This window comes from Fusarium mangiferae, assembly GCF_900044065.1.
Source record: "Fusarium mangiferae strain MRC7560 genome assembly, contig: FMAN_scaffold020, whole genome shotgun sequence".
Classification (NCBI taxonomy): Eukaryota; Fungi; Ascomycota; class Sordariomycetes; order Hypocreales; family Nectriaceae; genus Fusarium; species Fusarium mangiferae.
Genome location: NW_024573940.1, coordinates 135,259 through 161,904, shown reverse-complemented (window position 1 = coordinate 161,904; position 26,646 = coordinate 135,259). Strand labels below are relative to the sequence as shown.

Here is a 26,646-nt window from a genome sequence, read left to right as displayed (position 1 = left end):
ATAGATCATGATCCAGATCTGATCAACGAGCTGGAAACGTGCTGCTGCATGCAACGGCATTGCCCGATTGGACAGAGACGCAGGTGTCGCTCCGGTATTGAAATGCTGGTAATTCATTGGGTGCCACGTTTAGAGATGGAGCTTGGGCCAATGAAAGTGGCGTCGCTATGGCCGCCACAACAGAAACTAAGTGGCGCATGGATAATTATTAATCCTTTCACGAATTGTGGCTTCGATGCGGTTCTCAGCTGAATGGTAACAACGACAGCATGTTACACAGAATAGTAGAGTTAATTATTTTATAAAGCAGATATTAAAGAGAAGTATGGCGTGTCCGTTGCTTAATCACGTTGTTGTACTTTCTGATTGAAGCTATGACTTTGGTGCAAGCTCTCGTGATAACAAATTGAATGTATTGAGAATTGAAATGTTATGCATGCACGCTGCACAACAATCACATCATCTGTAGGCAAATTCAATCATCTATGATACGTAAATAAGCTTGTGACTGATTCCTCCGGGTTGACTTGCAATTGACGTTGCAAGCGGTGCAAAGTGCCTCCGATTTTATGTTTTTGCTCTTCGTGCAGGGTAAGACGTACGTCACCCACCGATATCACCGAACTATAGAGCCGATCTTTTGTCTTATCTGATAACAGAATTCACCGAGCTTCACCTGAGATTACCTTAATGCCGAGCTATATCCACTGAATACACCGATGACCGAACTCTTAACCGCGAGTATTAATAGTCAGCGCGCATGACACCCACATTGACAATTGTTCTTGGCATTGATCAAATGCATGGATATTACCATGGCTTCTAGGCTTCTTCTTCAAAACGGTACCGTGTTGCAGCATGATGCGCAAGACAATGTCATCGCACTTAAAAACACCGACATCTTGATTGAAGGTGATCGCATCATTGAGATCGGACATGGTATCGAACCTCAAAATGCATCCAAGATTGACTGCGATGGAAGAATTATCGCTCCTGGGTTCATCAATGCTCATCATCATGTTTGGCAGAGTCAGTTGAAAGGGAGACTTGGCGACTCTACAATGTTGGACTACATGCTTGAAGGTCAGTACCCTTTCGGGGGAAGACATGGGCAAAACGCTGATGAAGTACTAGCCAATCTGCAAAGCTTCAACTTTACGCCAGAAGATATATTTTGGGGTCAGCTGGCTGGCTGTCTTGAAGCACTTGACGCTGGGACGACCTGCGTCGTAGACAATGCGCACGGGGCATCTGGCCCTGAACACGGCCCAGCAGCTTTGAGTGCGACCCTAGCATCTGGTATAAGGTCCATATTTTGCCATGGTGTCATGCCACTACGCGCTGCTGAGTGGACAGAGTCTTCATTCGAGCTCGATCGTTCTCCTCAACCTGATTGGCTGCTGCCTCAGATGGATAGTCTTGCTGCAAGAGCGCCGTTTGGAGATGACAAGAGAGTGCAGTTGGGGTTCTTCTTCGACAGTTACTTCTTGCCTGAGAATGTAATTTCTGAGACGCTTAATCGTGTCAAAGAGGCTGGAGTGAAGCTTATTACAAGCCACTACAGACACTGGCCAGTTTCAAAAGGTCCGCATCGCCTGAATTTTCTCTTCTGAGTACATGAAGCTGACATATATACACAGGACAATCTCAAGTGCCGGAGCAATTGCACGCCTGTGGTCTTCTCGGCCCTGAAATCCTCCTTACTCATGGCAACGGCACAACACCAGAGCAAGCGTCTCTACTCAATGAAGCCGGAACTTACATCGTCTCAACACCCGATGCCGAGATCTTCATGGCATCGGGCGCAGACCCAGTAGCTTTTCGGGAAGATCTCCCATTGACATGCCTCGGAGCTGATTGTCACTCCTGCGGACCAGTCAGCATGATGCATCAAATGCAGATGGCACTAGCAAGTGATCGAGGAATGCAGAACGTGACAACATTTGCACAAGGGCACTATCCTAAGAAGATGCGGGCTACGGTTCAAAAGGCGTTCAATTTGGCTACTATCAAAGCCGCTCGTGCGATCAACATGGATAAAGACATTGGATCTATTGCAGTGGGCAAGTTGGCGGACTTGGTCATCTTCGACACGACTTCTCCTTCAATCAGCTGTGCAGCTGATCACGACCCATTAACTGCTATCGTCCGCCATGCAGGTGTCAGGGAGGTTGAGACTGTGATAGTCGGTGGAAAGGTTCGCAAGCATGATGGAAGTCTGCAGAACGTGCACTTGGTGGAGGGTCGAGAGGCTGGTTTCGATCTCAAGCTCGAGGCAGTTGACGCAAAGGACGGAAAATCGTGGAAAGAAGTTGCAAAGCAGTTGTCGAGGAGTCGAAATGAGATTGAGGGCAGAATTAATAAGGTCAACAAAGAACTGGCTAAGGAGAAACTTATTGGAATGATGGGAGGCTTGAAGGACATATTGGTTGACTGATGGATCTTCTGTCTAGAACTCAACCGTGTAGTATTAATGAAGAGACAGATCCCAACTCTGGCTTTAATGATAATCTAAGCGGAAACTTCGAACCTTAATCCTAAATGATACTAAAACTTAAGTAACTCAGTATAAGTTTAGGGTACTATTTACTAATTTTATTTTAATACTAAACCGTGACGATTAATGTTTTCTTACTCCTGAAGGAGGAGTTAGAGCCATACTCTTCTTATCAAGATAATCGATACCAACAACACCACCAGCTTATTTGTCCTGCTCACCATCTCTTGACTGTGAATATTAACAGCTGATCTCATCGCCTTAAAAGCAAAAATGCTTAAGCATAGGATACCCAAATGCGCCCGCTCAAGATGGTTAAATTTCCGACCGCTTCTCAGTCATCGATTTCTTCAATTCCCTCATCATGCCATTCCAAGGCGCGTCTTCGCGTTCAGATCTATTTATACTCCCCCCAACTATTCACGCGTACAAATTAGCTCAGAGGAAGACACCAAGAGCCTCTACTGCCTATTGCAATCCTACATCCAAGACCCATCCCGCGCAAAAGCCGTCAAAGAGGTCGTCATCGATGCAACACCCTGGATCTATGCCTCCACGTCAAAGTTACCGGAATACGACGAACTGCCGACTTCGATGGGATATGAAGAACTTGCCGATCACCCGGAAATAAGACTACGAAGATACGCTCGCCACCTAGGCTTGGGCGACGCAACGGCTGATCAGGTCGATAAGATCCTTAGTTGGAAGTGTCGCGAGTATGGATTTAAACTTCAGAAAGAAAGCGAGTTTTCAATTGCCATGATAATCCTTCTCTTTTCGCTCTGCGAGAATATCTCCACGCTATATCTCGCCGAATACCTCCAACAGCCTGTTCTGGACTACATGCTCAAAACAAACTATGCACAGATGAAGAGTCCCCCGCTTCAGAAGCTGAAAAATGTCCGTTTCTTCGCTGGCGCTCAGATGGACGAGAGATTTTACAGCGCGTTTAATATTCTCGAATTCATGCAGTTGATACATCGTCTCCCAGCTCTTGAGTCAGTCGCTATGGACGGCCTGTCGGATTACCAGGCGGACCGCACGTTCTTCGTTCCGGGGACAGGAAACATGAAGAGATTGGAAATCACCCATTGCGATATTTCATCTGGCATACTCGACGTCATGATCTCGATTCCCAAGGCGCTTGAGGAGTTCAAGCTGTCGATTGGTGGTTTGATGACTAATGATGGGGCAGATACTCATAGCGAACCGTTTCATATTGCAAGGGCACTCTCTGCGCATAGAGACTCGTTGAGAGTGTTGGACATTGACGTTGATGTAGGCACTGGAGCAGACGTGCTGGATGGGGATGTTGACAGGAACTGCGAGGGAGAAGATGATGACAGATTTGATTGGGAGATACAGGACCAGCTTGATCTATATGGACGTGATAGGCTCGCTTTGGATAGAGAGATCGGTACTGGGCACAATATGGATAGTGGCAGAGAGTACACAGCGACTATCGGGTCATTACACGACTTTCCTCACCTGACGCATCTGAGCATAGGCATCATGCCACTCCTCGGGGAATACGATGGATGGCAACCACCCTTTCGAATAGAGGAACCGCCCTACCGACTTATGAAACCCGCGCCTTTCCGACTGGTAGACATGCTACCGCCTTCTCTGGAGTATCTGTGCCTCTATAGGTATGCACGGGGTGAAAATCCCGATGTTGACGAGCATATTGATGAGCTTCTGGCTAAAAGAAATGAAAAATTGCCGAATTTGAAGGTTATTAGGGGTATTGATGAGCGTGTGCGGGATATAAAGGATATTCTTCATGATATGGCCGTGGAGGAGGTTGATGAGGAGGATTGTTATGTGAGAGGGGAGGGTTTGGAGTCTGGATGGAAGAAGGTGGACGAGCCGGAGAAGAACTAAGAGGTGGAGGAATAGTCTAATTCTAACCCTAACCATTGAATGCTATTGTCCGTAATAAAGATGTCAGAGAGGAGTGAGGTGGCTCATGGTCCGCGGTAGCAAAGCTAAGATCTGCAACTTGTTGAGGAGTAACGAAGGTGTAGGTTGACATATTGAAGCTTGAAAATATGCTTAGTGCCGACAGCCTGATAGGCACAGCATAGTCATGTTGTCGGATTCTGCTGATTTCGTCTGCTATCAGCGATAGGTTGGCTTGCTTGAACCTGTTGGGAATCTAGTGGTATGCCGAATTCCGATCTGACTGGTCAGATGATCGATAGCGCAGGCCTTCTCAATTTGTATTATAGCGACCTCAAATACGTCCGAGCTTTGTAGTCTTTAGCAACTTAATTTGACTCTTGCATATTTCTCCCAGCTTTTTATATGCTTCACGAAGGGGCTTAAACGCAAGTTTCTCGTCCTTTTGGATAGCGAGCTCGAGAAACTCGATCGCGACACGGCATCGAAGTTCTGGAAGGCAGCGTCAGCATGAAATAAAAGAAAAGTCATCCGCGAATACAAAGTCTTACCATCTAGGTCATGATCAGGAGTACGCAGAATTAACTTATGCTGAAAATCGCTTCCTGGATCTGCTATGCCTTCCCAGATCGCGCTTCCAAAAAGATAAGCAGCTTTACCATCGAATTTACCCGCACGTTTCTTGAGATTTTCAATTTGGAGGGTGGATAGCTGGCATTCAGTAGGTAGCTTGTTCCCCTTGATCACATCATCGAGTAGTTGCATAACCTGCTCATCTATCTCCTCACTTGGCATGTTTTGAAGCTGTTGTGGGATCAGAGGTGTCTGCATGATTTCGATGAGCTTATCCTTAACAGCCATTGCTGATGGCCGCTTTCTAGGATTCTTGTTGCAGCATCTTCGTACAAGACGTGCAACCTCAGCATAGACTGAGTCGGTGTGATCAGAATCCCACTCAAAATTGCCGTCCTCAATTGATTTCCTAATCTGGGTGACTTGATCGCCTTGGAGAACCTTTTCGTTCATGCTGAAAGGCGGCTTCCGGGAGATACATTGCCATATTAGGATTCCAAGACTGAATACAGTTAAAAAGGTTAGTCGTTAAAGGGAAGCGAAGCTGGATCATACCTCCAGATGTCTGTTTGTATCGTATGCTGCCGAATTTGTTGCTTTTCTGGAGCTTCATATCGAGCATCGTACTTTTCTCCGCCAGTTATCTCATTCATCTGCCAATCAATTAAATCAGTGATTATCATAAAAAAATAAGATATGGGTAGCTACCATTCTGGCTCGATCGATCTCCGTTAAGTACGGTACCAACTGCGAGTTCTCAGTTACCAACAGAACCGTTTGATCTGTCAGGCTTTTGAGAAGGATCTCAACTGAGTGCAAGTAAGTCATCGTTGCTGCAACGTCAGCGGCTACCTTAACTCTATCCATGACCTCCTGTAGACACCCCTCATCTGAGAGAGCACTAGCTAGAGATGGAGAGCCTCGAAGGTTTTGGAACACCAGCCAACGCATTCCATTATACCTGGCGATACCGTAGAATGGATGCACCAGACAACGTGCTGATAGCTTGCTGTAAATGGCTACATGCCTTGGGCCCTTTTCTCCAATGCGCATCAGGCTCTCCTTGACTTTAGTACAAACGATGGACACTGAATGAGAGTCTGAGAGTCGGAGTGTCCCAGCGATCTCTTCTGGTGTTTCAGTGGTGATCTGGAGACGCGCGTCGCCAAATTCGAAGTCCACAGCTGCATCATCGGTCGCACCTATACCTTCTTGATTCTTCTTGATGTCCTCAAGGATGCTGAGCTTATCCAGAATCTCAGCATGATACTGGTCCGTTCGATCAAGTTGCAGCCGACTTTCGTCCAGCAACTTGAGAACATCTTCTTTCGAGTCAAGCTTTTCCCATGTTAGCCAGTCATAAGTACCAGGGACGAGATGAACAGACTGTGTTCTCAGCCGTCAAATAAGTAGTCCAGACCAAAAGGCTTTTTTCAACTCTGGGTAAACTGTCGCGCCAGAAGACTTCTAAAGCTTTGTTTGTCTGGGACTTCTGGCTGTTGATAACGCAGTTTTCGGCACTATCGAGTATATCACAGAGCTTTGGGAATACCTTGCTGTCAATTCTGGACGTTGACCTCTTTTGCAGTATATCCCTCAACAGACAAACGATGTCGCCAATTTCTTTGCATTGATTGTCTAGTTCCCTCGCTCGGCCAATAATCCGCTCCAGCCTGTCAAAAATATCAGTGGCTCCGTTGTAAGTAGCGAGAGCTAGATCGGCCATTGTAGCTTTCGAGGTAATTCAAATCCCCGAAGTTAGTAGCGATACGTACGTGGGGATTTGCTTGAGGAGTTGATTCCCGGAAATCAGGCTCTGGGAACTGTGCTTATCAGTTCTTAAGAATCAGGCTCTGAGGCCATCCAGTCAGAATGGCTTCATCATGTCTTTCAAGCCATGCCACGCGTTTCACTACCATTGGACGCCACTACCTCAGCGTCACATTACCTTATATGTTGGCCGCCTTCTATAACTGAGCTGTGCACAGATGACAGTCGGAAAACTCGCGATTTCCACCAAACCCACCATCTTCGCCCAAATCTATAATCCATCAATTCACATTTGTCAAACTACATCTTACAATGTCGTCCTATATTGATACTACCCCGTATATCGTCCCCTTGATGGACTTCGAAAAGAGTTTAGTCATGGAAGTCCAGGCATATGTGGATAAAGGGACCATGAACCAGAGCAGTGACTTGAGGTCTTTTGAGATCTGGAAATGGAGTCAGCACTTGCAAGACCTCTTGAGATATTACCTTGATACCGAAAAGGATGTTTTACGTTTTGAGGCTGGCGGTAGCCGTTCTCGGGCATATGAAGCATGTTTCTTTGGGCTTGAGAATGACGGCCACTTCGCAAAGCATCGTGCTCGTATGGTGCAAATTCGAAACGCGAACCTCACATTTGTCGACGACTTGGCTGAGAAGCCGTCTTTATCGATCAGAGCAGTCCCTGATCCGAATGATCAAGGATATTGGAGGACTGTGGACAGTATCGTTGACAAATTCGGCCGGCCGTGGGATACTCCCGATGAACTTGATCCTCATTGCGGAAAGTTTGACATCTTCTCTTTGATCCGCATATACTTCCTTCATAGTCTGTCACCTCTCAGTGCTACTATGATTAGTGATAGTGTCACCAACCACGATGTCTTTCTTGAACACTATACTGTTAGTCCTAACCAGAAGACCGGCCATGACGATACATTTCAAGCCCAAGATGCTTTCTTCCATCGAACAATCAAGAAAGCTAAGAAGCCTGCAGACATACTCTCAGATGAAGAGCTCATTGCACGTCTTCGTTTTTTTCTGTAGAACAAGGCTAATTCCCATAGGCGCGTATCTCGAATCCCACTGAGAAGGAAGCCCAGGCGAACAAAGATATAGTAATTAGTACCTTATCTATTACGCTTGAGTGTTAAATATCTGATCGTTATGTAGGGCGCTATTCTTTCTCTTGCTCCTGCGAACAGGCCATACCCTGATCCGAGAATGTATCTGAGCTATATACCATGGGAAGATTTGAATCACACACCCAAGACAACTCTAGAGGACGTCCTTTTGGGACCTGACAGGTATCCAATCAATGAACAAGTCATTGTGGGATGGGTGACTTGGAAGCCACCTCGTGATGGATTCGCTTGTAACCATCACCTAAATGTTGAGGATGAGACTTTTGCATACACATTGAGGACTGGTTGGAATCTTCCTGGCCACAGTGTTGGCGGCAAAATAGTATTCTCGCTGACTCAACTCGAAGACAGCAAGCTTATCTCAGAGCTAGATAGCTATTGGTCGACCTGGGTAAGCCAAAGGCTTGACTAGCCTGTTATTCGTATTGATGCTGACATTTTCCCTAGAATGACTGTGCAATAACAAGAAGCCCCACCGGTGAAGTTTTCGTTCTAGAGACAGTACCCGGCTTACGATTCAGAGGTAGAGCAGCTAGATTTGATCATGACACTGCTATAGCTCATCTTAGGAACATGATCGAATCTCATGCCTCGGAAACGCTGGATCGAGCCTATGTCAAAGAACTACTTGGACTAGAGCCTGGATACAAACCACTGTTCGAAAACTCTTTAAGAGTCATTCCTGCAGAGCAACTATCCCCAGTTGATTGGAACCGTCCTGTCGGGTCAGGACGCAATGGTAGAGTCTATGCATCGGCTTGGCAACGTCCAGGGGGGGTTCTTTCTACGGCAAGGCCTTGCCAAATTGAGGTTGTTTTGAAAGAGATCACGCCAAATGACCGCCAGGTTTCTTTTTCGTTACAGAAGTTTATGAAAGAGGTCTGTTTTCACGGTAACCAGTCGCTGTTTGTGCGAAAACATTGCTGACTAGCTGATCTTAGTTGGATTCAACGTACGCAGCCCTTGGCTCACAGCCAATGTGCTGTGTCAAGTTTTTTGGGATCACCCAAATGAGCCTTCTGGTAGACGAGAAACCTAGGCTGCTCTTTGTATTTGAGCGTGCCACTCGTGGCCACGTTGAGCCATTCCTGCTATGGCATTTATCGCCCCTTAGATTCTATGACTCTTGGAGAGCACTAGCAGATTGCTTCGTTTGTGTCGCAACTGGCCTAGCATTCATTCATCAACATGGAGTCGTTCACAGGTATGCTACCAACATGAGAAACTTTACAAGATCCACTAGCTAATATTTGTAAACAGGGATTTGCACTTAGAAAATATCCTTGTTATGGATAAATTCTACCCAAACGACGTTGAAATTCCTCACGAGTTCAGTTACCTCATTAGTGACCTCGGTGAAGGAAAACAACTGACCCAACAACTAACAAGTATGATCAGCAGTGAGACTGCTTTTGCTAGCTATGGTGCCATTGACTTTCGAGCACCTGAACAATTACTGGGCCTACCCAACATAGACGCCTTTGCAGCTGAAGTCTTTACTTTCGGCATTGTGGCATGCAAACTTCTGAACTGCAGATCCCTTGTTAGTTCAGTCGAAGTACCAAGCTACATCAGAGCTAGTGCATCAGAAGACATCGCTGAACTCAATCATGGAGAAACTGAGAAGAAGGAGCTTCAAGACGGGCATATTGTTCCGCGAGCAATCCGTAGCATCATATCACGCTGCCTGTCGTACAGAGGTTCTGACCGACCCGATATGAGCCATGTTTTGAGTGAGTTGGAGGACATTACGTCAACGTTCACGGAAGACAACATGGAAAAAGAAGAAGGGCGAACTGTGGACTGGTGTTACTGGGATTGGGAGGCAACCTTCCGTGCTGCACTGACTGACTACGATTCTGACTCGGACTCAGATTCTTCCGAAAGTTCTGGATCTTCCGACTAAAGAACAAAGTGTGGAAGGGTCATGCCAGGTCTCGTTCATTAGGCAGCTTTAAAATTGGCCACAAATCTTTTCTTTAAGTAATTATAATTTTATTTTAAATCGCATATTTATTAATGACTCCATTGTAATGCTTCCTGACAACTTCATCTCGCCATGTCTAACCATCCGCAGACGGATACGCAGTCCACACTATTATTGGTCAGAAAGCTCGGAACAGCCCCACTGCGTGATCGTCATTGCAGGATGCCGATCCACGCGTTCTGTGTCACCGAAACGAACAGGCTCAATGCCTCGGCAAATTATCTTCTCGTCAAAGCCAACAAGCTGCCCGCTCGACTCGATACTTGCCATCAGTTACACACAATCTTACCTTCGGTACAGCCCCACACATGCCTCTACCAAGCGCTCGCCATCACGTCAAGACGGGCTGCCGAACCTGCAAGTACGTTATTTTAACTTGACTCCCGGATGAACTCGGTGCTAACTAAGTACTCAAAAGGGCCCGTAAGATCAAATGCGACGAAGCTAAGCCCTCATGTAAGCGCTGTGTATCGTCGCGCCGCGTCTGCGGCGGTTACCAAGGCACAGCTAGCCTGACGTGCTACCGCCCAAACCAACTATCCGCCCGCGATCCGAGAGAAGGCAGAGCGTTCCAGTTCTTTACAGAGATGGTTGGACCGGTCCTATCCGGTCCTACCGACTCTTACTTCTGGACGCATCTTGTCATGCAGTTCAGCCACTTCGAGCCCACCATGCGCCACGCTGTTCTGTCAATCAGCTCGCTCTATGAAGAATTCGCCAGAGGCTCCCGTATCACGCGGCAGGTCTGTGGCAGCACATTTGCTGTTGATCACTACAACGCGGCTATAAAGCATGTCAAGTCAGCTAGTGATGAGCAAATGATACTAGTTCTCTGCGTGCTCTTTATTTGCATCGAGTATCTACAGGGAGACTTTGATGCTGCTCTGCAGCATTGCCGTCATGGCATCATGATCCTTAACGACTCTTCGCGTCCGGAATGGATGTGTCAGTATCTCGTCCCCATATTCAGACGTCTGAGTATAACGCCATTCTTCTTTGGCGGTGGCGAACCCCCGAAGCGTCTGCCGCAGCTCATTGGATTTGAGACGCCAATGCCTTCAGAGTTCAGTGATGCTCGAGAAGCGCAGACAGTGATTGACGATCTGCTGATTCGGATAATGGGGTGCCTGTACGATGGCAATGATGACAGGATTGCGGTGGCTTCATTGCTAGATGACTGGGCTTCGAAGATGGATCATCTAGAGCGTGCACTTCCCCCATCTGCAACAGCGGATAGATTTGCCATATGTGGAATGCGATTCAAGCACAAAATGGCCAAAATCTACATCCAGAAGCAAAAATCTCATACAGAAATGTGGTGGGATCAGCATCTCGATATCTTTCGCGATGCTGTAAACTTGGCAGAAGAAGCGTTTCTACTTTCAACAGGGCCAGGTCACCAACGCATACCACGATCAAGCTTCAGCTTCGAAATGAGTTGGTTACCAATGCTGTTCTTCATCGTCCTCAAATGTCGACACCTGAAAATTCGGCATGCGGCATTATCCTGGTTGGCGCAACTTGGACCAGCCAAAGAGGGTCTGTTTGACGTGGGGACTCTGTATAGAGTTGGAAGACGTCTTATTAAGCTGGAACATGATGTATCACTTGATGATGATGCCGTTGGGCTTGAAAGTGCGGTTGTACCGCCGGAGGAGAAACGCTATTTCGCTTTTACGATAAATCACGAGTTGGAAGTCATTTCCGAGAAGGACGGCACAGTCACTTACAGAAGACAGGCCAAGTTCCTCACAAAAGACACGGAGGGCAATGTAATCGCTCGAGAGGAATATATCTATGATGATAATCCTCGTGGACGCAACATTAGGATTCCGCCTATGAGGTGTGCATATCGCCCGTAGGAGGGTAGATTCTGAAGATTTTGGAGTGTAATGTATGTACCAAATTACTCACTTTGAAGAGTTCTACTTGCTACCTGTCACATATTTCAGCCCTGATCTGTTTTGAGATACCTGGAATCTGTTGGTCAGTTTATGCCAAGAGGGCTGCCCCGAAAGTTGTTTGAGCCTTAATTATAAATAAGTTGCATGCTTGCTCAATAATGGGGTCTCGATCTCGACTATTTAATGGCTTTCGATCATTGGTCGTTTCGACCAAACCCGATCTGCGTTCAGCGATCTCGCGACCACATATAATGACGAAACCGAAACCTGGAAGTTAAGCATTATTACGTTAAATAAAAAACCCTTGCAATTTTATAATATAATGTACTTAATATTTATAATAAAATAAAAAGTATTTGATTTCTTCTCAATTATCAATAGTATAAAGCTTATATGTATATATAAATATATATATAATATAGTATTTAAAAAGCTAAATAAGCTCAAAAGCATAAGCTGCTATATTATTAGTAGTCACATCAAAAGTCAGCTGGTTATTTTTCGAGGTATACTCCTGGAGCCCAAGATCTACTACAGATACACGATCAAACTTTCCGTTCCCGAAGCCAAACTGGTATTTCTGTATCTTAACCTTTCCATTCTTCGGGTAGCCAGCCTTATCCAGATTCATGATTTGAACACTCCAGGTAGAGGCATGATGTCGTGTCCCACACAATATCTTGGCTGAACGTGACTTGCCGTTCGAGGTTGCATAAACGTCAAACAACGTGTCCGAAGAGCCCGATGTTTGTACTCGACTGCCGGTCATGTTGAGGTTGTAGTACTTGTAAACATTGTACTCTCCGTTTCCCCAGTAGCCAGTAGATGTGGCACAAGAGTTCGATCGACATTTATCAGTTGCACCAGGTTTGCTCAGTAGGTTTGCGAAGTAGTCATGAAGAGAGTATCCCGAGGCCCAGTGCCCTCGTAGGCCGATGACATTATGTCGTTCGAGACGGGAAATATACCACGCCGCTGTAGCTGGGTTTTGCTCGCTCCGGACTGCATACTCGTTGATCATGAAGGGCTTTCGAGGTAGCCCTACATCAGCGATGAGATTCTCAAGATTTCGAACATCTCTGGTGACCTCATCGCCACTTGTCTCCTCGTGCCAAGTGTAATAATCAGGTACACTCCCATTTGTCTTGATGAACTGATAGAACCGTTTAGCCCAGCGATTGGAAGTAGACGGCTGACCGGCGCTTGAGGGACCGACTATAGGCATATCAGGAAAGGCAGCGCGGATCTTTGGGAACGCACGTCCCCACATCTCAAGATACTGAGCCTGAGATGACTGCCAGAAACCAGGTCCGTCAGGCTCGTTCCAGATCTCCAAGTCGAGTCCTTCAATCATATCATTCTCGTCAATCCGTGCAAGCACGGTGTCCAAAAACTCATCGAACGAGGACCAGTCGCCATTGGCCCCGGGCATGGCGAGGCGGATGGTAGCATCGGCCCCCCATAGATCAGCCAACAACAGCTGGACACGTGCTCCATACTTGCGAGCCGTCTTGTAGTTACTCAAGGATGAGTCGAAGCGTTGCTTGAGCGCATTGTCAGTTCGCCACACTTGTCCAAATTTTGTCCAACTCAGATATGTAGTTGACTTACCTCGAATTCATCTTTTCCAAATGCCCAACCTCTGGCAGGAATCTGAGCCCCTCCCGCTCTAGTGTACCTGAATCCCATGTCTGTGTAGAACTGGTCCGGGATCTGATTCGGGGTATCAGGAATACCGTAGATAAAGCCTGACGCGAGATGGCTCGGGGTGCCTTGTGGTACTGCAAGATTGACAGTGGCAGTACCTGAGCTTGCGCGTTTATCCACGACCGCGCCATGGACGGCGGCAACGAAGAGACTAGCTCCTGAGACAAGTGCGTTTTTCATAATGTTTTGCTTTTAGCTGAAGGGTTGTATACTTGTAAGAAGACAATTGTGAGTTGATGATCGAAAACATGTTCGAGTTCTTACACTGCCTTATATAGTCTCTTGAGAATGTCTCTGCTTTCCTGGTGTAAGGTCAAACATGCCGGAGATGTTTGAAGAAGCTCAAGTCAATTCGAGGCAATGTCTGGAACGAACAAGCTTTGCGGGGTTCCCCGTGGGTCAGGCCTGGTTTCAGTACCGCTCCGGTGTTCTGCAAACCGGCAGACCGACGGGTCAGTATTCCGGCGGGTCAGTAGTCCGATGGGTCAGTAGTCTGGCGGGTCAGTAGTCCGGCGGGTCAGTAGTCCGGCGGATTCCATTCGCGCGCTCAAGTTTATCGTGCTACTATTGAGCCGGCTAGCTTGAGCAAAATGTCGTTTTAAATGGCCTTGAAATCCTCTCAGTAGCTTGCCATACTGACTGTCAATTCGACCCCAATCTTCCTATTCTTAAGTCGTTTTCCTTTCTTCGCCATGGCTGTTCCTAAAGACGTCACCCCTGCACTGCGTGTAGCGGTAGTTGGTATAGGCTTTGGTGCCGAGTTTGTTCCAATTTATCAAGCCCATCCAAGAGTTGCGTCGGTAGCTCTATGCGACACAGACCCCATTGTACTGGAAAATGCTTCGGAGAACTTCAAGATAGCGGAGGTCTACACAAGCCTTGACGATGTTTTGGCTGAGCAACATATCGATGCCGTACACCTCGTCACGCCGATCCCACAGCACGCGAAGCAAACTATCCAAGTCCTGCGATCAGGCAAGCACTGCGCTTGTACGGTACCAATGGCGACCTCAATCGAAGATTTGGAGGCTATAATTGCAGCCCAGAAAGAGTCGGGAAAGACCTACATGATGATGGAGACTGCCGTCTACACGCGAGAATTCCTCATGGTTCGAGATCGTTACCAGCGCGGTGACTTCGGTTCCATCTCCTTCGCCCGTGGTGGCCATATGCAAGACATGGAAAACTGGCCCAGCTACTGGAAGGGACTGCCTCCTCATCACTACATGACTCACGCTATCTCTCCAATTCTATGCCTCCTGGGCAAGCAGGTCGATAAAGTCCACTGTTTTGGGTCTGGCCAACTCCCGCTATCTCATCAGGCACAGTACAGTAATGCCTTCCCCGTCGAAACTGCTATCTTTCGGCTGGATGATAGCCCAGTTGCAGTCGAGGTCACCCGGGCATTGTTCAATACTGTACGCCCATATAGCGAGTCCTTTGCAATATACGGGGACAAACTAGGCTTTGAGTGGCAGCAGATCGAGGAAGAGAAGCCCCTCATCTTCTGTTTGCCTCCTTCCATTAATCGTCGTAACCGGGATATTGAGCATGAAGCAGTTGAGCCGGCAGACCGGGCCGATTTACTTCCTCCTGAGCTTGGTCGCTTCACCCAGTCGGCGGTCTTTGAGGACGGAAACCATCTTTCATTTGTGCAAGGAAGTGGCCATGGGGGATCTCATCCTCACCTCGTACACGAATTTGTGACCAGTATCCTCCAGGGGCGCAAGCCAGTCATCGACGCCATTGTTGGTGCCCAATGGACAGCACCGGGTATTGCAGCACATCAGTCGGCCATGGAAGATGGTAAGGCTGTAAAAGTGGCCAAGTTCACTTAGCAGCATGAGAGTGCGGGCCTGTACAAGTCAAATCAGGGTTAAGTTTGGGTGGTGGTGACACAACGAAGTGCGCGGTCATGGAGTGCGATGTACGGAGTTTAACTGTATATGGTGGCCAGCGTGTACTTTCAGCAAGTTTATATAGAAAGAAATTGACCCTCATTTCAAGGAGCCCCATACATCTAGGGCAATTGACGTAAAGGATCTGCCAGAATTAACAGCCGCTCATAATAAAATTTCGAAATTGGCCAAATCGAGCATCGCAGCTCCATCAATCTCGCGGCTTCGTTGAGTACCTTCACTGGGGCTTCCGGCATATTCAGATCTCCAATACGGCTCATGTACATCTCTACAGGTCCCCTCCCCAGTACCAATGTCTGGACGAGTTCGTCGTCCAGGACACGATCTATATATACTCTCGATATATCAGACGATGCCTCGTGTTCGACGCTTTCGGCATCATCGCCGGGGCTGATATGTGGCATGAGGTGTGATCCCTCTGGTTGTAGATGTGGATCTGTGGGTAGAAGACACAGAAACTTGGTTCGTAGGCAGAAAGACCATATTGTGAGTGCGGCCAAGAACAGAGCAGCAGGTTCGTGAAAGCTCTGCACAGAATAGCGCCGGATGTGCCAAAAGATACCGGCAGCATGAATGACAGCCAACCTCATCTTGTACTTGTCATGGCTAAGCCATACACGGAGAGCTGTGAGCAATTTGGTATATTGGACGTCTGTCATATTGTCCTTACCGTATTGGCGATGTTGCTCAGGCTTTCCACAAGATAAGAAGCGGGCTACTGACTGAATCTCGCTACAAGGTGATAGCAGTATAACACGTGCTAAATGCAGATGTAGAACGAGAGGTTCCTCGAATCCTCCCGCATGGCCAGTGACTCCGTTGGCGTGGCGATGGAGAACATCTAAGCAATCACACATTTGGTTGCGCCACGACACCCATGAAGACAAATCTAATAAGTCATGAAAGCTGAAGTGCTTCTCTGGAGCGATTTCAAGAGCTTCCGTAGATCCATGGTTGCATGAGCGCGCGAGATGCTGGAGATGCTCTTTCATCTGACGACTCTGGTAAAACAGCCCGTAGACCAAAAGCGTATGACCAAGCTGAGTCAGTCCAGAGAATAGGTGACGATCAGATGTCAGATTCTTCAGACATTCTAGAAGCGTAGGGTTGGGTCGAGTTCCCTTAACCAACTGGGACCACTCCTCCACGGATGTCGTCATGAAGAGCTGATCTGAAGATGGTAGCTCCAGCTGTATTTCTACCAGATCTAGGCCAATAACGGTCTGTTGCTGCGTGTCAAGCATTTCCCCAAATAGCCAGAAACAGTAGACGGTACGACGTAGTTCTTCCTTTTCTATCCAGGTGGCCCAGTTCTCCAAATGGTCAAGTCCTGATCCGCCCGGGTCGTCATGCATACACAGCTCTCTTTCTCGACAGAATTCTGCAAGAGAACGTATCCCCTTTACCGCTTCGGACTGCATGGAGTCTTTGTGGTGATGATACATACCCACGATACTCAACAGACTTGCTTGCACAAAATGGAGACAGCTTGGTTTGTCAAAATTGCTTCTTAGCGCCTCGACGCGGACAATAAGTGTTCTTCGTAGAAACTCTAGGAACGCCGCCGACAGCTCTGTTGACTCTTCGCAGTCCAAGAAAAAGGATCCAATAGCCGCAACCGCGAGAGTCAGTGTGCTGTCTTGCCCTTTCAGGAATGAAATCTCATGGATGAGCGGGAAAAATGCATGGAAGTGTTCGAAATATTCAGATACGCAGCGATCCAGGAGATTCTGCTGTATAAATGTTGAGGAAGAGTATTTAGCGAATAGAAAGGTTTCTGATAGACAGAGGCGTCGGAACAGGTGGCATAGGTTGTCATACGTCACGCCTGAAACTTGCAGACGGCCTGGGTTGTCCTCATCATTAAGCAGGAGTGGAAATGCGACTCTTGCGGGAACGGGCGTATGACCGATCTTTGGACTCTTTGGCAAGGATAGTCTATACAGGCGAGGAAGCTCCTTGAAAAGGGTATCTCTTGCTCCACTTCCCGCAGAGTAGCCTCTGGCTGACTTTGTGTCGGTATTTGATGTTGAAGACTGTTTGGTGGCAACTGAGGCTGCCGGTGATGAGGCCTGACTTGTTGTGGACTGACTTGAGCCCCTCCGACGCTCAAGTGTTTGGTCCCTTGAAAGGCTTTTGGTACCGCAGTACGGCGGCTGAAAGGCAATTGGCGAATTAGGCCAATTTCCTTGCGCTATTGAAGATACGGGGGGGATGAACGGCTGGCGACCATCAGCAAAATGTGTCTAACCAGCATTGCTTCTACTCACTGCATCGGGAAGCTCCCCTTCAATTACAAGGCGGCCACAAGCTATCGGGTCAAGCATTTCAACATCTTGGTAACCCTCAGACGGGCCAGAAGTCACTGAGCTTGTTGCGATGGCCAATGGGGCAGGCGATGAATCTCGATCTGGGGGGCGACCTCGAGCTTCCGTTAAAACGCTATAAGCCCAGTCCATCGAGCCAGCCCCAGGCGGGTAAACGCATTCAAGGCCCTTATCCTGGCAGCGGGCGCACCGCGCGGCGTGGGAGCACCTTTGACGAGCCCTTGCGCAGTTCAAGCAGGCGCGGGATGAAGCCCTGGGAGGGTCAACGGCTGTAAACATGTGTCGTGCTTCGGGACATATCCTGACGTGGCGACGCAATGAATCTCTAGAATCATGTCAGGATGAGTCACTCAGTGGGGTTCCTTTGACCTGCGACCTGTCGCATGTACGATAGTGACATACATGCGTGTAAAGCTTCGTTGGCACGTATCGCAGACGTGTCCATTGATCGCCGAGTGGTTTTGCATGTGTCGGCGAAGATGGCTCATGCGAGCATAGGAACGGCCGCACACCAGACAAGACACACGTCCATCTTGTTGCGGCCCTGTCATGGCGATTTGGGGCAGCCGAGAGCGCTTGAGCATACGTGATAGTCACCGGATTGGAGTTTACATTGAGAAGCTCCAAGTTATACTCCGGTGGCTCGTCAACCCCGCAGTTGACACCAACGTCACTGGCGTGTTAGCTTGGGGCATGACTGGGAACAAGAGGCATATGACCCAGACGCCACCCCCGCAAGGAAATTCTTTCGGGATTCGTCTGGTGTTTGTGCCTGTGTTAATCCGGGGTAAGATAACCGTGAACTACAGTAATAGTTGCCATTTCAAGATTGGCAATCACAATCGGTCTCGAGATTCAGGCTGAAGTGATGTTTCGAGGTTAGCGCCTGTAGAAGACACCTGAAATACGAGGGGGCGCCACGCTAGACCAGGGCAGTAGCCTGGTCTTCAAGTTAGCCCGCTGGGCTGGGCTGTTGACCCGCCGGACTTTTGACCCACTGGATTGTTGACCCGCTGGACTGTTAGCTGGCCAGGCTGTTCGGCCTCAGCCGTATCACGAGACGCAATTCATATCCAGGTCTACAAGTACTGTTGCTTCTCTCGGCCATGACACGAACAAATCTTCTCATTACCACCACATCACAAGCTTCTTAACTCAATTCCTATTAACAATTTTCTCTCATTATGTTGGCAAAGTCGGGTAGTCATGACGCTGCCAAGTCGCAGCATGTTGACAGCGCTGTTCAGTGTTCCAAAGACCCAGCCGATGAGCACACAGACCACTTGTACTCTGGAAACGCGACTCTAGCCCAAGCAGGCAGTGAACATGAGCACTCTCTGACAGTCTTGGAAGCCCTTCGAGGATATCCCAAGGCTATTTTTTGGTCGCTGGTAATCTCGATGGCCATCATCATGGAAGGTTATGCAACGGCATTGGTTGGTAACTTATATGCTTATCCTACCTATGCTAAGCAATTTGGAACACGAATCAGCGGCTCGGACAATTATCAAATTGAAGCACGCTGGCAAAGCGCTATGGGCAGTGGACCTCAGGGCGGCGCTTTTGTCGGTGCTTTCTTGAATGGCTGGATCGTCCACCGATACGGTTACAAGCCTGCGTTCAGCTTGGCGATTCTGTTGATGACATGCTTTATTTGCATCTCCTTTTTTGGCTTCTCAATCGAGAAGCAAGCGGTTGGCCAAGTCCTGTGCGGGTAAGTGAAGAAGCATTACCAGCATACTGCTCAAAAAGCTGACTTTTGTTACTCCCAGCATTCCTTGGGGCATGATAGCCACCATCGGTCCAGCTTATGCATCTGAGATCTGCCCACTGAAAATCCGACCTTTCCTGACTGCCTACGTGAACATGTGTTGGACAATTGGTCAATTTATCAGTGCTGGTGTGCTCAAAAGCTTTATCGATCGTACCGATGAATGGGCGTGGCGAATTCCCTTTGGACTCCAGTGGATGTGGATGCCTGCTCTTGCAGTTGCAGCAGTCTTCATGCCCGAGTCTCCATGGCATCTGATCAGAAAAGGCAGATACTCGGAAGCCGAACAGGTCGTGCAGAAAAGACTAATGTCAAAACAAGAACAGTCGCACGCGCCAGCACTCGTTGCCCTCATGATACATACGAACAAGCTCGAAGAGGACATCTCCGCCGGGACATCCTATCTAGACTGCTTCCGCGGAACTGACCTTCGCCGGACTGAGGTCGCTTGTGTTGTCTTCATAGGTCAAGTCACATGTGGCGCTCAGTTCGCCTATTCGGCTACATACTTCTTCCAGCAGGCCGGTTTGAACCCGGATAATGCCTATGCACTAAACCTAGGCGCCACTGCCATAGGTTTTGTCTGCAGTGGGGTTGTCTGGTTTCTTCTGAATCGCGTGGGCCGCCGCAGACTCTATATCACGGGCATGTCACTGGAAGCCTTGTGGCTTTTCATCATCGGCATGCTCACCTTTTCCAAGAGTCCTAGCGCCAAATGGGTGCAGGCAGCCCTCTGTCTGGTATGGCTAGGAACGTTTCATCTTTCGCTTGGTCCTGTCGGTTGGGTAATACCCGCCGAAGTATCTTCAACGCGGCTCCGATCAAAGACTGTTGTTTTGGCAAGGAATGCGTACTACCTCGTCATTTGTGTCGCCAACACAATTCAGCCTTATATGATGAATCCCGCTGCATGGAATTGGAAGGGGAAAGCAGGATTCTTCTGGTTTGGGTTTGCTTTCCTCACTGCAGTATGGGCTTTCTTTCGTATGCCTGAGACAAGGCTTAGAACATACAACGAACTCGACCTGATGTTTGAAGCCAAGTTGCCAACTAGGAAGTTCCGCAATCATGTTATTAATCGTTTGGAGATTGAAGATAGTCCGGATGTTAAAGCTTGAGGTTTAGGGAGTTATTTAGAAGTGAAGACTTCAATTACTAAACTTCTAATGAATAACTATCTTAAAAAAAGAATATTAATTTATTTTTTAAACACAAATATAAAAAGCTAATTTTTAAGGAATATCTATATCTATATTAATAACTAAAGCCTTAAGTCAAATTAATTAATAGTAAGATTATTATTTAGCAGCTTTCCTTTTATAATATATTACTTTATATTTCGGTTACATAGGCAGTTTTGTATTATTAATTAGTAACCGGAACCTTTCCGCTACGCCGTAATCAATCCACTAACGCACAAACCCTGCCCAGGCACGTTTTGCCCACCGTGAGAAGCGCCATGACCCTAACTTGTTCTCGACTTACTCCTGATACCTACACCGCATTGCTCATCAACCATGATTCCGCAGACGGAGTCACCACACGCTGTTTCAATCAACAGTACACCCCCAGAACTTCTCAAGCGCATCTTCAATTATCTACTCTATGCCAGAGACCTAGATGAACCGACGAGTGCTCGCGTTGACGACATCCGCTCTCTCCGACTGACATGCCGACGTTTCTGTCAATTGGCCTCGCCGCTACTCATCTCCGAACTAAGCGTCTCGATGACCGAGGCGTCCCTGGAACGCTTGAGGAATGTCTCTAGTCACCAATTGATCGGATCTGGAGTGCGCAGGCTCCACGTCAAGCTCCCATACTACGATCGCTACATGGCTGACAATCTCACCCACTTTGCGTATTTTCACATCTACGGTATGGGTCGCCATCTCAGTCATCTTAAAGCTGCAATCACGTCTCCAGACTCTCCGCTGAGGCCGTCATACGAGGTGCCTGCTTGGGTCAATGCCGAGGTGCTTGAACTGGGCGAGGAGATGATTTCTGCCTGGGAGTCAATTTACACCGAAGATCCAGATGACCCGGAACGGGATTCAGACGAGTGTATCAAATATCGAAATATCCTCAGAGAAACTCATCGTGAATATCAACTTTTATTTAAAGCGCAGCAACAAATGCGAGAGAACGGTGTTTTCCTCTCTAGCATCGCATCCGCCATGGCAAAAATGCCTCATGCGGATAGATTAGAAATCACCGATGGCCAAGATCCTCATCACAAGAAAGACGCCTATCTCGTCGACCGAGACTACCGCACGTCTCTGAAAGCTATCATGCTGGAACCTCACACTTGGTCCGATGCTTCATTTCTCTACACAAATCCCGATTTCGAACCACCAACCGAGTTATTACACAAGCTACCAGTCGAAATACAGAGAGCAGGCGCAGCCTTGCGAGTAGTCGAAGTTCAGTGCTCTGGGCCTTGGACATACGCGCAACTATCTATGTCCCCTTCGGAGCGAGATTCATTAATCGAATTGCTCCAGAACTTGCAAACTCTCATCTTTGACACAGCCGGGAAGAAGAGAGGAACAGGCTGGTATTTCACCCGCCAAGAGGACGCGAGGGATATCGTATTCGATTTTCTGTCAACCTTCCTCCAGGCTCCCAATCTCGAACACCTCACCATCGCATTTTCAGAATTTGCACTAGGTTCACAAAGCCTGATTCAAGTCCTTGCCGGAGCACAAAACAAGTGTTTGAGACAGCTACGCTTAAAGGGTGCTGCGTTGAGAAAAGGCGAACTTGGGCAGTATCTGGCGCATATTAAAGGTTCATGCAATGTTGTGTTGGAATCTGCGGAATTGCTTGATGGGGAGTGGGCAGATGAAGCTGATGAACTGAGGGGTCTGTCAGGAGTCTCGATTACTGTTATTGACCCTTTTGGCGCTGAGTTTCGAAGTGGACAGTTCCGCGATATGTGGAATGCCGAGGAGGAGGGGATGCTTAACAAATACCTGCAGGGATCCAGTTCTATGAACCCTTTCAGAAACAAGAACATCTCGTAGGGCGCTGTACAGTTGCGATATTTTATCTTATCTCCCAGACAGACCAAATGCCACGTACGACTCCGCCCAAACTAAGCCTCATAGACTAAACTTAGCTCTCAAGGCTCTCTCTCTGCCTCCTATCGCTGCTCGTCGCACCATGCAAGGCACGTTTATCACATGCAGATCAAGCTTGAGATTTCATTGCACTGCAACTTGGCAAGGACTGCTGGGGAGTGCGTGCTTCATACCGACGCAGGGGCGGAATGAGGGTCCGAGGCACAGATCCATAGTGTGACGCTACCGTGCCGAAGCCGAGATTAGCGCCGGCCTCCAGTCAGCCCAAGGCTTTTAGCTGTTTAGATTGGAGGCATGCTGCCAATGGAAATGAGCTGAGCTTTTTTATCGTCTCCTGCATCGTTAGGCATTAATTACATCTTCCAAGGTATGAGGCCGCCCATCACGGTTTCCGACACACTGTCGTAAAGCATGGTAGCGCCATCATCTCTTTATTCCTCGATCACCCGTATGTCGCCAACGTGCAGTGACAACATAAGAACAGACGATCCCATATCCTCATTACTTACTTGCAAACTACGCCGGGGTGACAAAGCCTCTTCCTAACCCAATTCATATTAAGGACTATTATATACCACTACGCTACCATGAACTTTCTCAATCGCTTATTCGGAAGAAGCACTGATACTAAGTACAAGTATCGCAGCGCCAAACTCCCGAAGGAACCTCTTACGCCGCGCGAGATTGAGGAGATGCACAGGAAGCTACATCCCGATACACACATATATAACGCGGCTTCACCAAAGCCCGTATTCGACCCCGGCGACTGGAGTGTGCCTTATACGCAATCATTAGAAGAAAAACTCCCTGCTATCGGCTCGCTTCACCAGGCGCAATCAAAATCATTGCTGTTTAGCAGATTACCGGTGGAGGTTCGCATGCAGATCTGGCGCCTTGTTGTCGGCAATCACAAGGTTCACCTGACTGTGCATCGTGGCAGACTTATACAATCTGTGTTCGAATCAGAAAATTATCAGTGGTTGCCGCAGAGAGGACTCCTCAAGATCCCACTGGTTTGTCGCGCAGCGTGTGTATGCCCCCAGTTTAAGAAAGGAGAAAATTTGACTTAATGTCTTAGCTACATGGAGTCCATCTCGTACCTCTATTCCGACAACACCTTCTGCTTCGGCTTCGGCCAGGCCAGCTCGAAGTCAGCACTCACGTTGCTGGACACTATGCTTCCCAAGCAGCACATCGCTTCTATACAACACATCGAAGTCGGTTGGCATCTGTATGCCGGTGTTAGTCAGTACTACGACAGCCACCCTCAAGCCTGGGACATCACCCTGGATGTCCCAGCGCCCGAGACTGAAACGCTCTGGAATAATGTCTGCGCTGAGCTCGTCAAGCTATCGCATCTGCGGACGCTACTGATTGTGGTCTGGCTGTCTGGTGATGGGAGAGGACAGTTTGTGGAGAGGGAGAGAGACATGCTTGCACCACTGTCGGTGATGGAACATCTGGATCGGTTTAACATCCATTTGCCATGGAAGCAGGACGATCCTGAATTGTGGAATGATGCGCCGTTTTCAATCTCTAGACGTTTCAGGGTCAAGGACATGTATGGTGTGAGCATTCCGTTACCCGATGATGACTTTTACTGGTCGGGTTCAGCTGCTCAACGTAGAATCTATAGGTAAGATTGAGGTAGAACTTAATATAAAAGATATTTTAGAAGGAGAATATTAACAATACTTACTTATTTATAATACTTATTTATTAAATTCATTATAGGTAACTTCCTTAATGTAAGCTTTTATAAAAGTAGATTATAATATATAGTGATGGAATAAATTGTTTAAAGCAATCTTTACCTTCCTACTATTAGGAATAAGGACCTGCAAGCCACATTCAATTATCTAAACTTTTCGGTATCGATCTAGTGGTTATCCCACTATACCCTATAATCATCAAGTACTAGTTGTAACTGTAGTAGTGATCGTCCTGACGATGCCCACCTGACTTGTATTTGAGCCGCTGTCAGTGTTGATATATCTCGGTTCTGTCGAGGATGATGGCGTCCAATTCCGGGTAGTGAAACGCGTGATTTCCTTAGATTGAGCGTTATTCTGATGCTCAAGATCTACAACGCGTGACACGGACGTATTATCAACTGATGGGAGTCGCTCTCTACCAACAGTCCTTCTCTGCGTCAGGCGGTACGACTCGTTTTGAGAACCGTGAGTGAATGTCAATTTCGAGGCCAGCAGGTCGATACTGTTGCCATGAGTAATTAGCACCCAGTAGCTGCCATGGATATCAGTGGGTACTCACAATAGAATTACAGGAAAGAGGCATTCAAGTGTATATAAGAATACGTCGACCTGACTCGAGATACTTGCCGCTCCGCTAATTGGAGGGTTGAAAAGAAAGGTAATTGCCCTTGAAACACCGATCAACGCCAGACAAGCCAGTCGTAACTCGGTGCTTCGGATAAGATATCTAGAGAAATCTGACCTAAGTGAAAACTGCTCGGACGTCTTCTTGGCCTTCACAAATACTTGTAGCAGGAAGAAGGCGCTGAGGCACTCAACACAAGCTAGCGAGAAGAAGTAACCAACGTGGGCTCCGTTCACCACGTTCGTAAATGCTTCCTCACCCGTGAAAATAGACTTAATTCTATAAATCAGAAGCAGTATTCTGGCCATGCAGATACATAGCATGAAGAACCAGAACAGGACCAAAAATATTCGTCGAACCTTGTTCTGCAGAACTTGCTTGAGTATGATATAGCTGTAAAAGGACAACCCCGCTTCTTGGATCTTAGACTAGTCAGCCAAATCATTCAACCTGACGCGTGAAGATGTCAAGTCGTCAACTTACCATCCAGAGGATATCCGCGACGGCGTAAGCAGTAGCTGTCTTCGTCTTGCCAGAGTCCATGTACCATGCGTAGTAGCAGAGGCCATTTGCGACTGCACCGGCCGCAGACACAATCGCAGGGATAGCCGACAGCCATGAGAGCCGAGTGATACCAATCACAATCCAGGCGAAGAAGAAGTTTACCAAGCCGATGGTACTTAAAATGGACCAGCTGCTCTCGTAGTAAACTGCCATGGTGGTCGCTTCATTATTTCAGACCTGACTATAAAGAGGAGTAAAATCACGCTGATTAAGAGAGGGTAAATGTCTGGTTATATATAACAAAAGTGAAGAGCTTTCAATCTCCGCAACCCCAGATTTCAGCCTGAGCGCTAACATCCCCGGAAGATCATTACTGAGCCCTTCCCTAAAACAAGCTAAGTGAAAGACGCAAGGATGACATTAGTGCTTATCAGAATGGAGCCTAACAATCGACTGTAGGAGAGACGCATCTCATAGGGGTAGCACATTAAGAAAGGTTAGGTCGAGCTAACCACTGACTATTATCTATATATCAATTGGCTCGGCTAGCGAAGGGTGTGTGGTTGGTGGCTTGAAGTGAGGCATTTAGACAATTGTAGATTGAACTTAGTAGACTTGTAGACAGTAGAGAATCAGGATGTCAAGTATTGTTGGCCATTAAATTTCGGGCATGCATAAGCCTCAAAGTTAAAAATGGAGAAATCACATTCAGCGTGCTCGCGTCGCGCGCTCTGGTGTTCCTCTTACTCTAGGCCTTGAAGAACTTGTTACGACTTTTCATCAATGCAAATTTACCGCAAAGTCCTAGAAGGCGTCATTTTATTGAAGACTGGCCTAAAATTACACGTTGCGGCGAAAACTCTCACTATTGAATAGCTTGATTAAACCTCTAAGAGCTCACGCGACAGTCGCTGCTAAGCTCACCATGTGTTTCAAAGAAAAGGGGATGATTTTAGAGTCTTATGCATGCGTACGGTATATACAGGGAAGGTTGTCGTAATGTGGGAGGTGGCCCTAATCAGAGGCTGGCATCCCATCGAGTTCATAACAATCTATTGGCGCGCTTTGAATTCAGTGGCTTTTTCGGATAGAGTTTTGCCTCACAGTGACAAAACCGTAGTGCTTTCGTTGTTGGATGATGAGCCAATCAAATCTTATTAAGGCCGATACTTCGCCCGTATCTAAACCCTGCATCGATCCTGGGAAATAAAATCCAAGAA

General features: G+C 47.6%; 12 protein-coding genes across 12 annotated transcripts; 8 read left to right on the top strand and 4 right to left on the bottom strand.

Annotated features, from left to right (window-relative positions):
• Window positions 1-815: 815 nt before the first annotated feature.
• On the top strand, window positions 816-2,437 carry FMAN_14393 (related to cytosine deaminase and related metal-dependent hydrolases; the record flags this gene model as incomplete). Its single annotated transcript, XM_041825081.1, has 3 exons — window positions 816-1,083; window positions 1,135-1,584; window positions 1,641-2,437. 3 exons carry the CDS (start codon window positions 816-818, stop codon window positions 2,435-2,437), a joined length of 1,515 nt encoding a protein of 504 aa, XP_041690497.1.
• A 333-nt stretch (window positions 2,438-2,770) lies between these two features.
• FMAN_14392 (uncharacterized protein) lies at window positions 2,771-4,381 on the top strand (the record flags this gene model as incomplete). Its single annotated transcript, XM_041825080.1, has 1 exon — window positions 2,771-4,381. One exon carries the CDS (start codon window positions 2,771-2,773, stop codon window positions 4,379-4,381), a length of 1,611 nt encoding a protein of 536 aa, XP_041690496.1.
• Window positions 4,382-4,733: 352 nt separating this feature from the next.
• FMAN_14391 (uncharacterized protein) lies at window positions 4,734-6,698 on the bottom strand (the record flags this gene model as incomplete). The annotated part of the gene is made up of 5 exons (XM_041825079.1): window positions 4,734-4,891; window positions 4,951-5,474; window positions 5,528-5,625; window positions 5,681-6,310; window positions 6,360-6,698. The coding sequence occupies 5 exons, from the start codon at window positions 6,696-6,698 to the stop codon at window positions 4,734-4,736; spliced, it is 1,749 nt and encodes a 582-aa protein (XP_041690495.1).
• A 356-nt stretch (window positions 6,699-7,054) lies between these two features.
• Window positions 7,055-9,793, top strand: FMAN_14390 (uncharacterized protein; the record flags this gene model as incomplete). The annotated part of the gene is made up of 5 exons (XM_041825077.1): window positions 7,055-7,765; window positions 7,916-8,278; window positions 8,335-8,766; window positions 8,829-9,091; window positions 9,148-9,793. The coding sequence occupies 5 exons, from the start codon at window positions 7,055-7,057 to the stop codon at window positions 9,791-9,793; spliced, it is 2,415 nt and encodes an 804-aa protein (XP_041690494.1).
• Window positions 9,794-9,946: 153 nt separating this feature from the next.
• Window positions 9,947-11,736, top strand: FMAN_14389 (uncharacterized protein; the record flags this gene model as incomplete). Its single annotated transcript, XM_041825076.1, has 2 exons — window positions 9,947-10,239; window positions 10,293-11,736. The coding sequence occupies 2 exons, from the start codon at window positions 9,947-9,949 to the stop codon at window positions 11,734-11,736; spliced, it is 1,737 nt and encodes a 578-aa protein (XP_041690493.1).
• Window positions 11,737-12,211: 475 nt separating this feature from the next.
• FMAN_14388 (uncharacterized protein) lies at window positions 12,212-13,665 on the bottom strand (the record flags this gene model as incomplete). The annotated part of the gene is made up of 2 exons (XM_041825075.1): window positions 12,212-13,321; window positions 13,390-13,665. The coding sequence occupies 2 exons, from the start codon at window positions 13,663-13,665 to the stop codon at window positions 12,212-12,214; spliced, it is 1,386 nt and encodes a 461-aa protein (XP_041690492.1).
• A 512-nt stretch (window positions 13,666-14,177) lies between these two features.
• On the top strand, window positions 14,178-15,323 carry FMAN_14387 (uncharacterized protein; the record flags this gene model as incomplete). Its single annotated transcript, XM_041825074.1, has 1 exon — window positions 14,178-15,323. The coding sequence occupies one exon, from the start codon at window positions 14,178-14,180 to the stop codon at window positions 15,321-15,323; it is 1,146 nt and encodes a 381-aa protein (XP_041690491.1).
• A 182-nt stretch (window positions 15,324-15,505) lies between these two features.
• On the bottom strand, window positions 15,506-18,282 carry FMAN_14386 (uncharacterized protein; the record flags this gene model as incomplete). The annotated part of the gene is made up of 3 exons (XM_041825073.1): window positions 15,506-17,626; window positions 17,675-18,056; window positions 18,134-18,282. The coding sequence occupies 3 exons, from the start codon at window positions 18,280-18,282 to the stop codon at window positions 15,506-15,508; spliced, it is 2,652 nt and encodes an 883-aa protein (XP_041690490.1).
• Window positions 18,283-18,915: 633 nt separating this feature from the next.
• On the top strand, window positions 18,916-20,620 carry FMAN_14385 (uncharacterized protein; the record flags this gene model as incomplete). The annotated part of the gene is made up of 2 exons (XM_041825072.1): window positions 18,916-19,445; window positions 19,504-20,620. The coding sequence occupies 2 exons, from the start codon at window positions 18,916-18,918 to the stop codon at window positions 20,618-20,620; spliced, it is 1,647 nt and encodes a 548-aa protein (XP_041690489.1).
• Window positions 20,621-21,019: 399 nt separating this feature from the next.
• FMAN_14384 (uncharacterized protein) lies at window positions 21,020-22,525 on the top strand (the record flags this gene model as incomplete). The annotated part of the gene is made up of 1 exon (XM_041825071.1): window positions 21,020-22,525. The coding sequence occupies one exon, from the start codon at window positions 21,020-21,022 to the stop codon at window positions 22,523-22,525; it is 1,506 nt and encodes a 501-aa protein (XP_041690488.1).
• Window positions 22,526-23,169: 644 nt separating this feature from the next.
• FMAN_14383 (uncharacterized protein) lies at window positions 23,170-24,222 on the top strand (the record flags this gene model as incomplete). The annotated part of the gene is made up of 2 exons (XM_041825070.1): window positions 23,170-23,609; window positions 23,661-24,222. The coding sequence occupies 2 exons, from the start codon at window positions 23,170-23,172 to the stop codon at window positions 24,220-24,222; spliced, it is 1,002 nt and encodes a 333-aa protein (XP_041690487.1).
• Window positions 24,223-24,492: 270 nt separating this feature from the next.
• Window positions 24,493-25,639, bottom strand: FMAN_14382 (uncharacterized protein; the record flags this gene model as incomplete). The annotated part of the gene is made up of 3 exons (XM_041825069.1): window positions 24,493-24,799; window positions 24,857-25,344; window positions 25,406-25,639. 3 exons carry the CDS (start codon window positions 25,637-25,639, stop codon window positions 24,493-24,495), a joined length of 1,029 nt encoding a protein of 342 aa, XP_041690486.1.
• Between the last annotated feature and the right edge of the window lie 1,007 nt (window positions 25,640-26,646).